At 35.4% G+C, this 15367-nt stretch overlaps 1 protein-coding gene across 1 annotated transcript; it reads left to right on the forward strand.

Moving 5' to 3' along the window:
- Nucleotides 1–444: 444 nt before the first annotated feature.
- Nucleotides 445–14922, forward strand: LOC127877052 (leucine-rich repeat-containing protein 74B-like). The gene is made up of 12 exons (XM_052422655.1): nt 445–504; nt 2453–2560; nt 2841–2934; nt 3841–3890; nt 6121–6288; nt 6719–6913; nt 7635–7730; nt 7948–8028; nt 9147–9329; nt 11057–11163; nt 11824–11984; nt 14649–14922. The coding sequence occupies exons 1-12, from the start codon at nt 445–447 to the stop codon at nt 14711–14713; spliced, it is 1368 nt and encodes a 455-aa protein (XP_052278615.1). The 3' UTR covers nt 14714–14922.
- The last annotated feature ends 445 nt before the right edge of the window (nt 14923–15367 follow it).

Genomic DNA, 15367 nt, shown 5'->3' on the forward strand with positions numbered 1-15367 from the left:
AATATATATTTAAATAATATATATTTAATGGATATCAAGAAGGCCGTTCATCGTACGTATACAACATCAACAAGGCATAGCATCAACGATTGATGTTATATACATACGATTGGTCAGCGCTAGAGGGAAATTAGCATAACAAAAGGAGAGTGGACAGGTGGACAGGTGAAGATAAATATAGATGTTAGTTTACCTGATACTGTATATGTCTACCTACCTAAGTACATCTACGAATACGATGAACTTGACAGCCGGACCTGAACTGTACAAATTAGGTGATGTAAAGTAAAACAAAATCATTTCAAGCATTTATACATTTTATTTATAAATGATTCAATTATCGACCTGTAACACGCAAATGCATTCAACCCCCTTTTCACAGAGCGCGGCTCAAATATATTTTACGTGATATGTTTTGTTTAGTAAGTAGTGGATGTAACAAATATGGTTTCTAATGATGAGAGAAGACTGTCAGAGATTATGCACGAGCTAGATTCTAAAGAGGTATGGGGAGAGTATGTTTACGAATGTTTCGTCTGATAATTAAATAACATATGGAAATTAATAGTTTGTTTCTTTGATGACTAAGTACCTTTTTCTGGGAAGAAACATTGTACATGTGCTTTTTAAATAAAAATGGGTAAACGATATCGCCTTTATTCATAGAAGTATAATTTAATCGGAAAGACAAATGTTTATACTTTTTTTTATTGTTGTTATTAAATATCAAACAGCACCCTTCGAATAGATGTTCTTCTGTTGCAACAAGTGTCTGTAACATAATGTCTTCTTTGTATAAAGATCTGTTTTTACACGGCATAATAATAAGTTTACAACTATGTTCAGTGATCGTGACCATGATTAATACCCCAGTTCATAATATCTGAAATCGTTTATAAAAACAATTCACAACAACCCTTAAAGTTGGTTGTTTATGTTTTAAAACTCATTCATCAATTGTGTTCAACGATTTTGTACTGACAGTACTTTGCCATTTATAAGAGATCTGATACTTGAGGTCTTTATAATTATTATACGTTGTAAGCACACGTGCATGCATCTTTTAATGCGAATTAACTTTTTTTCTAAAATTGATTGTATGTTAAACATTTGATTCCTGAAATGCTTATGAAGTTAAAACAATTTATTGACAAGTTTTTACTTGCAGAAAAGACAACGTTACGTAAGTCACAAAACTCTATTTGGTGCCTGGGTTTTGCATCACATTTCACATTTCCTCTTTTTTCTTTAATGCATGAATTATCAGTCCTTTCCATTTAATCATACTCTTCTCTCGAAGTGGACCAATATATCTAAAATTTTGAATGCTTCATTAAAACTCTCTTAGTTTAATATATTGCATCACTCCGTTTTTGTATTATTGCTGTTCGAATAAACTAATTAATTCTTTTGCTCTAAAACGTATGATTTTGTATAGAATGTGTGATTATTAAATAAAATGTATGATCGTTTATAATCATTAATCAAGTACAAAATGACAACTGGTAAATGTATATCCGAGCATATAACATTTTCACAAATGTAATGTTTGTTTTTACGCAAGGGCACATATTTGTACCTCATTCATAAACATTTCATATACAAATGATGTAATAAGCATATATGACTTCATGTACGATGTGTTTTTTTTTACAGCTGAAGAAGAGGCCCATCACGATAACCCTTTGGAACACTGCCAGGAAATGTATTCGCGCGCATGTCGCCAGTACAACGTACATCCGGTAGCCTACTTTTACAACGCGCTGAGGAATGACAAGTGCGTCTTGCGACACCGGCAAATGACCAGTGATTCAGTAAAAGCACGTAGCTCTGGTGGTAATAACTTGTTGAATCTTTCTAACTGTAAATTTTGAATGATAATGAATATCAATTTGTGTCGGCGATCAGTTTTTTCAATGTTTTCCTTTTTAGTTTTGTGTTACGTTTCTGTGTTTTATACCCTTTCTTTCGCTCAGTACTCCACTTTTTCGATACTTCTGTTCACTTTTAATTAACCTTTCGCTCTTCTATACTTTTTGACACTTACTTTCGCCGCTCCGTTTTCTAAAATTTTAGAGGCTTACTTTCGCCCCGTATTCTACTATATTCGAACCGCTAGGCTTCTCACTGGTGATTAAGCCATCCTTTTACTATGATATTAAAATAGACTAATATACTTACTATATAAAACGAATGATTTATAACAAAAAGGACATAAATACAACTCCATCAGGAGAGTGAACCCGTGCTATCAGCACTCCTCTTAAATGGAAAGTGAAGAACTCCTCAATCTGCTTTTACTCAAAAGCGCATAACAAAGACACACACGAATAAATAGAACAGAGGTCACCAATAAAAAATGTATTTTTTTTTTTTATCACATTTTGATCGTAGATTATATATATAAACTACTAATCAAGTATATGTGATTTTAAATATATTTCCATTTAAGGGCAATTCCTCTTTAGAGACGCTCGACCTAGGTGACAACGACATGGGGCCCAAAGGTGCCGAGTACATTGCAGACATGCTCCAGGAAAACAATTTCGTCAAACACATTGTTAGTTTTTCATTTTCACACATTTCTCATGTAAATATATCTATCATATTCAACATCTTAGTTTTTGTTGCCGGTCTAACAACGAACTTTTTTTCAGATAGAATGTATTAGGCCGGTTAGCTTTACGCGTTTTAAACAAAAACAGCAACAACAAAATTCACTTCTAGTATTGTTGTTAAAACATTACAAAACATAACGGCACAATAATGGACACTTTCTGACATTGAAATGATTTATTTCTAACCATGTTGGTAGACTTGTCAAGCGTGTATGCTTTTAGAATACGGAGTTCAACAATCTAGGGATTCATGGCGTAAAACATCTAGTGGATCTCATAAAACAGCAGGACTCGGTGACCAGTCTTAATATCTCAGGTAATCAGTCATTTACGCATATTTCAGATGAATACACTCTGTTTATTTTTTTATTGCTTACACATAATTGTGTTATTTACATGGTAAATAAATTTTAAGAAGAACATGGGAGAAAGCATGATTATATATTAAAATGGCAAAATAAGCAATTAGCAATAAGCATTTTAAGCCATTAATTATATCGGTTAAACTTTTGCAGGAGAGTGGCACAACAAACACAAACATATTAAAGCACAGTAACCTTATGTTTTTGTAGATAAGTCATTAACGATACAATCAACACTATATATTTTATTATTTTTAACTTATACATGTGTTTCAGGCAAAATCTATCTGCAACAAGGTCTTACTTCTAAAAATATATGGTTGCATACATCCGCGGTTTGCATATGTCAAATCAACGGAAAATACAGCTTCTGATACAAAAATATTTTATGACAAAATTAATTAAAGTGAATCTTATCTATTTGATGACATTTGTATATTTATTTAGTAACGCTTAATAAAACGAATCAGACATCGCTTTATCGACATAGTAATTTCACCATAACATAGATATTAACCACTTAGCTATCCGAACTGATATACGTTGCAATGAAGTCGATATTTAAAATAACTATTCCACGTGCTGGAACAAAACTTAAAGAAAACAATAGAAGCATTTCAAATTATTCTCGTTTCGCGTGTGTAACGTTTAATAACTAAAACAATCATATTATGTTGATTCAACATGTGTCCACGTCATTAATAATTACAGTTTCCCAAGTGGTCTTTTCATTTTGAACCTGTTACAAAAAGTTGGAACACTGTCATTTCAACAATGTGTGAACATGTCTGTTTATATTGCTGTCACCTACTGCATGAAAGGTCCACTGTCCGCATTGTAATGGGAAGCAATTCTTGCAGGAAACGGCTTGCGAGAGTGTGACGCTGAAGTTATCCGCCCACTGATTGAGGTAAGCAGGCAGTTTTATTTGCGTCGCACTGAAGCGCGGAGACTAGTATGTAATTTACGTTTTTTTTTCGCTTATGGGAGGAGAAGTTATTTTACGGATCAATGTATATATTTTTGTTGTCAGAATATCTTGCATAGTGGTGATTTTTTGTGTAAATTAGTGTAAATAAGTATTGCATTTGTGACTATTACATTTACAACCACATTTATTGCCAATAATGCAGAGCTAATTCTTTCTTAATTATTAACTGATCACAGGGACTGGGCAATGATAAAAGATCATAGGGACTGGGCAAATACGCGAACCGGTGAACCTTTGTGGTTTTGTATAAAAACAAAAGTTCTTTGTTTCACTATCCTAACAACCACCTAGTTACTAATAAAGGCGTAATTAATTGTAATAATGAGTCTTGATAAAGGAAGCAGCCGCTTATCAATGAGGAGCACCATCACACAACCCCAGTTTCATTACTATCAAGTTCTCCTACAGTTTTTTTTAAGAACCACATATAAGGCCTGACCCGTATCTTGCCAGTGGTATGGACCCATAGGTATGGATCTTTATCCCCGCTCACTATCCAGCGTTTAAACTTCCGGGTTTACATTTAAACCGACTATTAATAGCTTATTAATATCTTAGTTAGAAGGTGATTTTTCAAGCGGTTTGTAGTGTAGTGGTTACACGCTCGATTCACATGTGAGAGGCCAAAGGTTCGAGCTCCAGTAGAATCAAATTATTTTATTTGTGTTCTATATTAACTTTTTGTTTTGATGTATTTTAGTTTAAATAAATATGCTGTTTTATTGTAACCATTTTTTGTTTTTATTATGCTCATGAAATATATGTGTGAGAGGGTGGGGGGTTCGTAAACACATTAAAACTTTTACAGTGTTTTCATATCAATGAGTACTCAACCCCTAGCGTAAATGAGCAACGTAAGAATAAGTTCAGAATCATCTCCCCTTGAAGTTGAGAAAAATATGAAATTACGCTTACAAGATGAAGCAGATTTTTTAAGACCTTCACAGTTCTGTTCCATTAATGAAAACTGCACACGGATGCCAGTAAAAAAGGAAACCAATGTCAATAAAATGAACTATGAATAATTTGGGGATTACAACACAAAATCATAGATAACTGTTATTTGTGGGTTATAACACAACATCATAGATAATAGTTATTTGGGGGTTATAACACAAAATCATAGATAATGGTTATACCAGTATCTTTTTCTATTTTGTTTAAAATAATCGGCCAATATATTAATATTTACAGTACAAAAAAAATCGTTCCATGTAACTTCATTGAGTGCCTTTTACACTGAAATTCCCGACGCCCTTTAATGCTTTGCATCAATACTTCTTTATATTATTTAACGATTGTAATGACTCGTGTATCAGACGACCATGGAAGATTATAACATGATGCTTATAAATTAATTTCGTTTTTTGAAAACTCAATTTAATGCATGTGCGTCAATTGTCGTCCCAGATTATCCTTGCATTCCACACATGCTAGTCAGGGATGACACTTTCCGCATAAACTGGATTTTCACTAAGAACAGACTACCTTAAAACAGGCTTACCTGGGACGACACTTTACGCACACATATTAAACCCGGTTTTCCCAGAGCAAAGCTAGTAAATAACTTTATCTTTGAGACCCGAAGTGTCGATAACACGGTTAATATTCTACTTATAATTCCCGATTAGCTTAGAAATAAATACACGAATAAATAAGGTGTTATTAAATCCTTCGTCGTGTTATGGTTATTTTGTCTTTTTTCACTTTATATTGCCACGTTCATCATACTATTAACTTAATCAAAATGTACACTAGTTATGGGAGTACTGGTAACGAATCAAATTAGATATGTATCGCGGCACACCATAAATTAAGGACATCCTTTAAAATTTTAATGTCTCTATTATAAATTAAGAAGTTCAAATGTTAAACGTTTGAAACAATGAATTATAAACTTACCTTTTATCATTTTTTCCAATATTGCCACGCACAGGGCATGTTTTTGAGGTCTTAGTCGCGTAGTGGATGTGGTGTCCGCCTATCGACCGGAGTTCACGGATTTGATATCCATTGTGGGACGTTCTTTGGATCAGATCTCCTCCAAAAGACATCAAGTACTGGTTCTACCCAGGAATCGGAAACGAGAACGTTTCAATTAGCCTTAGGTTTTTGATGAACTCGAGCTAAAGTTAATAAGTTTACACAGGACACGTTGAACCTGAAGCACCTGAGTCTAGCGCACAACCAGTTGCGGGAGGCCGGCGGCGAGGTGATCGGGGAGGCGCTTGTATGGAACGACACCATGGAGACGCTTGACCTCTCATGGAATCACCTCCGGCGGGAAGGAGCCGTCTTTGTGGCCGACGGGCTCGCGGTGAGTAACATCTGATTGGAGGAAGTGTCAGTTTTGTGTTACATGTATGCGGTGTTTATCATTGCAATTGACCTTAACGCAAGCGATTTTGCGTAGAAATTGTATATTCTTTCCATTTGAAATTTTGAATGAGTAATATACAATTTTAGTTTAAAGGTAGTACAATTACTTGTATACGTTTCTTTTGAATGAGGAAAACATATTAGCAGCCAATAACACAAGTGATTACTACAGTTTAATGGTATAATCGTTGTATTTTTAATTGTTTCTAAGCATCACTAAAATCATTAATTAACTTATTAATTAATTATGGGTTTTATCCATTCTTCGAAATTTCCTTCCATTGAAATAATCGACATTAAAATAAATACATAATGAAAACTACATTTATTCGTTATTATTCCTTCGTGCGACCAAATGCCTCTTGCAGGAAAACACGTGTTTAAAGAAGCTTAATCTCGCCTGGAATGGTTTCTACCTGGACGGATGTAAGGCGCTTGCACGTGCGCTCGAGGAAAACAAGACTTTGATCGAGCTCGACCTCACGTGCAATCGAATCAGTAAGGAGTGCCTGGAGAAACTGATGGGAGGCTTGAGGAAGAACTCCACGCTGGAAATACTCAGAGTAGGTGTCGTGTAAACAGTTGTAGACGTGGTGGTTGACACACGTGGTGGATACAGTTGTACACGTGGTGGTTGACCCACGTGGTGTATACAGTTGTAGAGGTGGTGGTTGACCCACGTGGTGTATACAGTTGTAGACGTGGTGGTTGACACACGTGTTGGATACAGTTGTACAAGTGGTGGTTGACATACGTGGTGTATACAGTTGTAGACGTGGTGGTTGACACAAGTGTAATAAGATCAAGTTTAAAATTGTTCATTACGATATTTTAGATATGGCATTGTATTACATTTATTACAGCGTTTTAGAAAAGTTGATATATGCAAGGTAAATTAAATGTTTTCTTAAGTGATTCTTGTAAAAAGAGAAAGTCTGAATGAAAATAATAACTAATCTAAAAGATGTTTTACGCGATAAAAATAAGTTTTTTCTCGTCGAATTATTTTACCTTGTTCAAAATCCTATGTAGGCTATCAAATTTTGTGCAAAACTATTTGCATTATTTAATATAGAGGTATGTTTGTGTTTTTGTATTTGAAACATACATTTAAACCGTGCTGTGGTAGAACATGACTTATTTCCTTAGCGCTAAGTGTCGTCCCAGCACGGGCTGATCTGTTATGACACTTGAAGCGCATGCATTAAGCCCAGTTTTACCAGAGAACAAATCAGCTTCATTTCTCTTACATTATTAAAAATAATAAACTCGTTTTTATATCAGTTAGGCTGGAATCCTATAACTCCAGCCGGTGCCATGATGTTACTACAGTTCATTAAAGACACGAAAAATCTTGCCATCAAAGAGCTGGATCTCACAGTATGTACATCATATTGCATAAGTACCTATCGATCCTACATGATAGGATTTTCCCCCAAAACTTTACATGTTAAGTAAAAATGACTTTTAATAAAATATACTTAAATCTACGAAGTCCCTTTTTACGTTAAAATAATTGTGTACATATATTATGTTTACAATTACATCCCAATTTATATGGTAAGATGCATATATAACTACACCTGTTTGTTTGAAGGACCAACTAGTCGAGCCCGCATTTATTGCTCTCCTTGGGGAGCTAGAGGTTATGAAGGAAATCAAAGTGGTTTATGGACAGGTGAGTTATAACAGCTTTTATTAATGATTTATTTTCTGTTTTTCTATCGACGTGCAAATTACGGAATATATCAATAGAACAAAACTTCCACTATAACATCTAGTATTTTTAAACGTAAGAGTAATTGTACCGATAAATGAAGTACAAGTATATGACATTGAAGCACTTGAAAAAAGTTTTTATTTTTGAAGAAATATTTACTGCTTCAAGTTTAATGTTGACTAGATATTGGGCGAATCGGCCTTTATTGATTGCGTACGCTCAATCTGCATGCATTGTTGTCGTTCCTTGCTCTCACATTCAATCTCTGCCATCACAAGACAATTCTAATAAGATTTTATTTTTGTGTTTTGAGTATAACATGATAAAAAACAGAATTATTTTCTTTTATATTTTGAAAATAGTGTATAAGTTAAGGTTCATAATTAAAATACATTACCTAAATAAACAAAGTCCAATAAACAACGGTGAAATTATCGTACCACGGGGTTAGGCTATCATCATGTGATTGGTAATGAAGGCAGGGGTTGGATCCAGCTATGCTGGTTCCATTCAAATCTCTGCGCGGAGGTTGGTGTACGCTATTTGATCACCATGCCCATTCTTCCGGACCTACTAAAACCCTATTGACAGTAATCGAAACTCTTAATATCCGATTTGCTAAACAATCGCTGAATCCGTTTGCGTCTATGTGATTACTTGATTACTGTACAAACTAAGGCAAACTCTTTTCAAATTCTATTGGAATAAAATATGGTAAGAACTTTCTTCTGCATACAGTTTTCTAAATTCCATCACGTGGCATGGGCCTCTCTTGCCACAACAGAGTGATAATTTAGGAAGTTTTATGCAAGGGAAAGTGCAAGCACCTTTCATGATTTAATGACAATATTAAGTACATGTACGATGACTCTTACAGAAGGTCACATGACCTCTCAGTACAGTCCACCGTACTGTCGTAAGGCGTTCTCGTGATTGCAGGAAAATTGCCCCTGTATAACTTAGTCGGCGACCTTTTATGTGACCCTGACAGCGCTTGGCCACGACAAGCGTTTCTTGAAAAGATGCAGATTTGTTTTGTTACGCTAAGGTTGTGGTATTAACCGTGACCCCTTCAGGTGCTGGGCCAAGACAAGCGGGGTGACGACGACGACGAGAAGCAGTTAATGGACGAGAATCCGATCATCGTCCTCATTGAGTTCGGCAAGCTGATGGGTTTCCGGCTCATGGACCTCTTTGCCGCGCTCGACAAGGACGGCAGCAAGTCTCTCGATCACGAAGAGATCCGCAATGGACTCCGGGTAACACGTTTAATCAAAGCGAGATCTGGAAAAACTTGGTTAAATACATGTGCGTAAAGTTGCTTCTTAGGCTATCCGTTGCAGTACACAAAGGTTAATCACGTAAGAAAGTTTCCGCCCTGACTTGATTGTTAAGAAGCTACTTCATTTGAACGATAACAGCTTAAAGTGGTGTACGTGAATTGACTGTGCGTACATGGCTAACGAACGAGTTTTGTGTAGTATTTTTTGTGTCTTGTTCTGAGAAAACTGGGCTTAATGCTTGTGCGTAAAGTGCCGTCCCAGATTAGCCTGTGCAGTCCGCACAGGCTAATCAGGGACGACACTTTCCGCTTTTATGGTATTTTTAGTTTGAAGGAAGTCCCTTCTTACCGAAAATCAAGTTTAAGCGGAAAGTGTCGTCCCTGATTAGCCTGTGCGGACTGCACAGGCTAATCTGGGACGGCACTTTACGCACATGCATTATGCCCAGTTTTGTCAGAACAAGACACCTTTGACACCGGCGTATTTTACGGCAACAATACTGCCACCCAAATCAATTAAAAAATGAGACATTGAAAGAATGTTTAGTCGTATATATATATGTCTTTCAAAACGCTTAAACAATTGTGTTGTAATAAACCGTGTTCTACGTTTTGTCTTTTAGCCGTTACGAGATTATTACACGTGCTTTGTAAAAGATAAGAACCATTTGCTTTCGAATGTACTTTATGAACATACTTTTTATTTGATTTGCATAAACCCCGACGTCATAATAAAGAATTAACTCGAAAATACTCTATGCCAGACGAACAATTTTTCGAACTCATGAGCTTTGACTTGTCAAATATACTTTTTGAACTAATGAAACATGCTGAAACATGCTGAAATGCAATAGAATTAAAACGAAATTCAACATTAAGCTGATTTGCGTAAGTATCCTACAACAATACATCATGTAGAACTGTCATGGCCGCCAAAACAAAACGTTACTCCTTGCCCTTTTTTACAGTTCAGATCCGAATACCTTGTGCACATGTATTCAGTTTGTTGAAAATAATATGAAAACTTGGTATATAGCAGTGCTGTTGTGCGTATCATTTATTCTTCGCTTTACTATGACTTGTTGTACATGGACATTCGAAAACATCGTATCGCGGTCACGGATGGTATATTGTGGCACTCCAACTTTGCAAGACGCATTTTAAACTAACAACTGTTGTACAAGAAGCTCATAGTCAGTTGATTGCTCATAAAGAACTGGACTTATGATTTTGATTCATTCTTTTCATGTGCTGAAATGTAGAAAAATAAAATGTTAAAATGAGGTGTGGTTCGTGAAAAGGTACCTATGAGTATATTAACATATATAATAACCCTAATATCTCGGTGACGTTTACAAATCTTAGAAGTATTAGCTGGGCTATTTTTCATACATACGTAATATATAGAACAACTACTATTAATTTCAATAATAATCGTAGTGTCAAGACCAATTTTTATCATTTGCGTAGAGATACTTGGGCGGTTTTTCGAACAGATCTATTTCTTCAAATAGTATGTACAGAGTATAAGTCATACACCCTCATACCCATTTATTCACCCATATATGAACAATATACAGCTAAATGTGTATATACTTTGAAGTTTTTTTTAATTTCCTTAGAATTGTCCGTTGCAAATTCTCTTCAACTACTCAGTGCAGCCGCCGTGTACCGTCCGCCAACACATGACTGTTTTCATTGCAGATGGTGAACATTCCTCTCAGCGACAAGTGTATCGAGATGCTCATTAACAAACTAGACGTCGATGGTGATGGAGAAATCGACTTTGGTTACTCGCAGAGTATTTATTTGTATCAACTATTTCATCATCAGTGAAGAAGCAGATATTGCACTTGTAAAAAATAAAAATGATGTCCTGTTAGCCACTGATTATTTGAGCGTAATACAAACTTAAGCACACACAATTTCTGTTTAATTGATGATATTGAGCTTGTTGTCGTTTGAAATTAGGTATTAAATAGTTAGTTAAAACGTGTTGCACTATAAAGCATTAAAAAAATAGCACTATGAAACTTGTTTCAAAACTAAGAAATACCTGTTTTGCTGTTTCAGTATTCATTTAAGACAAATAGTAAACATTTTAATACTGCAATACTCCACTCAGCAAGGTTATCAGAGACATCTCAAGTTCGTTAATTATAGTATGAGTCTATATCAAAAGTGGGGTAAATGCATGTGCGTATATTATCCTTCCAGATACGCCTGTGCAGTCCGCACAGGCTTATCAGAGACGACACTTTTCGCTTGTATGGAATTTTGTGTTTTGTTAGTTTTAAACCATAATCAAGTATAGGCGGGAAGTGTCGTCCCTGATATGCCTGTGCAGACTGAACAGGCTAATCTGGGACGACACTCTACGTATAGCGTTAAGCCCCGTTTTCCCAATTCGAGGCTCAACTATAATCTCAGACTATCGACCATTGTGTAGCATGCAATATGATTTTCTTAAGAGAACTGATGGCTGCGCAGACAGAACACAGAAAGAAGATGAGCAAGTTCTACGCGGCCCAAGAAGGCGATGTTGACATAGAGGACACGGAGATTGGCCGAGTGCGCATCAAGCTCTCGCGACTCATGGCGAAAAAGATGTCAGGAAATCCGGCTTTCAAACGTAGCGTAAAAATGATGCAAGAGTTGGTTAAACAGGGCGGGGAGTCGAAACTAGCTCAGAAATTATCGATTAGTCTAGAGCATCGCAAGGAAATGCGATCCACTGCCGCCGTTTCTCATATTCAGGACAACTTAAAAAAGTGGCAGCCAATGAATACTTGAACTCATAGATGAATTAAAGAAATTAGTTGAGCTGATACCGTGATTGAATGAGCCTCGTTCTGAGAAAACGGGTCTTAATGCATTTGCGTAAAGTGCCATTCTAGATTATTATGTGAAGTCCGAACAGGCTAATCAGAGACAACACTTCCCGCATAAACTTGATTCTTTTTTAAAATAGACATCTTTTAATTCGATTAGAACGGAACATTTGTCCATCATTAGCTTATACCCACTGCAAAGCTTATCTAGGATGACACTACGCGCATGAGTTAAACCCATTTTTCGAAGAAGGAGACTCAATTTATAGACGTTGTTTCACAACGGCAGTCAGAAACATGCCATTATATGAGTCGCGTTCTGAGAAAACTTGACATAATGCATGTGCATGAAGTGTCGTCCCAGATTAGCCTGTACAGTCCGATAAGGCTTATCAGGGACGACACTTTCCGCCTTAAATGGATTTTGCTAAGAAGAGACTTCATTTTAACGAAAAATGTCATTAAAGCGGAAAGTGTCGTCCCTGATTAGCATGTGCGGATTGCACATGCTAATCTGGGACGATATTTTACGCACATGCATTATGCCCAGTTTTCTCAGAACACGACTCATATTTTTATGTTTTTTTATAAGCCAGCATGTGCATACGTTCTCTTAAAGATTGTTCTATGTCAAACTTTGTATAATTTAATTGACGACATATTTGTAGAAACTCAAATGTTCTGCATTTAGGGACTAGACAAAAACACTTTTTTATTTAAGCTTAAGTGCATGAGATCTTGGATTACATTCGCCATAGGAAATTCCTGATATGCTAAATTTTCCGCCCTGTATAGTTTGAACATGGATTTTGTTTGCATGTACGTAGTTCAGACTAGTGGACATAAGTGCTTTTGGATATTTATAAGAGTGCTTTTGGATATTAATGTGAGTGCTTTTGAATAATAATGTATGTGCTTTAGGATATATATGGGCCTCGAGCTTTTGTGTAAAATGACTTGTTAATTGCTTGTTGTGCTTGATAACATTAATGCAATTTACACGCTTTTAGAGTTCTCATAACATACATGTGTTATTTTCAAAGTCGTTACAACATTTGTCCAGCGTGTTGAGTGCTTTAATATGGAAGAAGAGACATCATTTAAAAAGTGGTAGGTATTTGCATGTATACTATGTAGAATGCATTAAGCATTATACATATAATTATGGTTTGCACTTCAAAGTAGGCACTTCACTTCAAATGGTTTATGCCAGGATTTCAACGCGGAAAGAGAAAAAAGGCACACTGTTGCAAAATCACCCATACGCATATGCATATACACTACAAAAGCCGAAAAAGGTATGGTTTTCATTTTAAAAACAGCTTCGGGCAGAATTCCGAAATAAAACGACACCATTTTGTCCGTTGATCAGAATGCATATCTTTGCTATTGGGGTCTCAACCTGTTTAAATTAAGCATACATTAAATAGTATTTCATAGTTCTGCTTCATATCTCTGTGAGATACTTCCACTGCTTTTATTGTTAAAATACACAATCTAATGGAAATGGACCGATCATTTATTTTTATACATCTTTTTTTTCACCCTTTGGTGAATGGCTTCAGCTGTAGAAGTTAAATGTTATAACCGAATAACAAGTGTATTTCTTTTATTAATACTGTGATGTGTTTGCTTCACATTTCATTCTACAATTAAGTTTTAATACTGTTGTGAGTTAATGTCAATAATAAATTAACAATAATCTTGTTTGTTAAAAATCGTGCTGAAATAAAAAATATCCGCTAATGCCTATATAATTGTAAAGTAGCCAATAAAACAATCGTAAGGGTGCTTGGCGACATTGGAGCATGGTTCTGGGAAACTAGAGCTTAATGTATGTGAGTAAAGCGTCGGCCCAGATAAGTCTCTGCAATCCGCAGAGGTTATACGGCGACGACGCTTTCAGCTTAATCTGGATTTTTACTATGAAGAGACTTCCTTTAAACGAAAAATACCATACAAGTGGACATTATCATGCCTTATAAGCCTATGCGGACTGCACAGGCTAATCTGGGACCACTTTTTCGCACATGCATCATGCCCGGGTTTTCAGAACGAGGCACACATGTTTAGTTTCCCATAATCGGTCAAACGTTTAATGTTCATAGTACACACATATTCGCAGCAAAAACAGTTTTCAACTACGAGGCTTCTGATACGTGTATAAGTCTAAGTACTAGTATGGAGCTAGTTGATTAATTATAACAAATATAATAATAAAATGTCACACACATTACACCTTGACGCATTCAGACATTCTGACTTACTTGTATGTAAGGAAAAATTAAAAAAAAATTAACCTGCACACGCAGTAGAAAATGTCTGGTCCGTAGATCGCTTGCAAAGAATTGCAGTGCATAGAAATAATTTATCGGATTAACTATATAAGTAAGAAAATAAGAGAAGCGTTTAATTTACAGTTCACCCTGGTATTTTAAAATAAACTTAGATTATTTTTGTTTCAGGTCAGTCAAAATTACTTTTGGAACAGATGGGGTTACTGGATCCATCATTACCACCACCAACATAATGAGAGGAAACTCTGTTCGATGCTATTTTTTTTTGTTACACGTTTTTATTTGTGTATACTGCACACATACAACGCATATAGAAACATATTTTAGTTATAAATCGCATATCAGAGAAATCATTAAATGGTGAAAACAAAATGGTGGGCATGCATTGTTTATACAACAAATAAACAAACTATGTTGTACATGGTGTAAAATCGACGAAACAGATTCATTGTGGATATCATGTAACGATAGATCTCAATATGAAAGTGAAGAACAATAACAATACAATATGCATTATTATAGAGACATAAAAATTCATATAAAAGGCTAAACGACTAGAATAAGTGTAAAATTGAAAGCCATGACACTGAAAAATAATGTGACTTTATATATTTGTTTAAAAAAAGTATATACTTAAACAGTAATATTTCATTCAAATGAAACAACACGATTTGAAAATTGAAGAAAACATGTGCACACAAATGAAATTAAGCAAACTGTTTGTTGATGTTCTTATTGTAAACAACGTTTCTGGACGTCTATGACAGAATAAAGTTGATAGGAAGCAGGTGTTGTCGAAGTTGTTCATGTCCATATAACAAATGAAGGAAAACAAAACGCGAAATGTATTAGAATCAACAATTTCACATAATAACGAAACACGTTTT

The sequence above is a fragment of the Dreissena polymorpha genome, chromosome 4, assembly GCF_020536995.1.
Source record: "Dreissena polymorpha isolate Duluth1 chromosome 4, UMN_Dpol_1.0, whole genome shotgun sequence".
Taxonomy (NCBI): Eukaryota; Metazoa; Mollusca; class Bivalvia; order Myida; family Dreissenidae; genus Dreissena; species Dreissena polymorpha.

Coding starts and splice junctions, on each gene's coding strand:
- LOC127877052 (XM_052422655.1), top strand. CDS start 445: ATGGTTTCTAATGATGAGAGAAGACTGTCAGAGATTATGCACGAGCTA. Junction 6,914..7,634: donor CCACGCTGGAAATACTCAGA/GTAGGTGTCGTG, acceptor TTTTTATATCAG/TTAGGCTGGAATCCTATAAC. Junction 8,029..9,146: donor TCAAAGTGGTTTATGGACAG/GTGAGTTATAAC, acceptor TGACCCCTTCAG/GTGCTGGGCCAAGACAAGCG.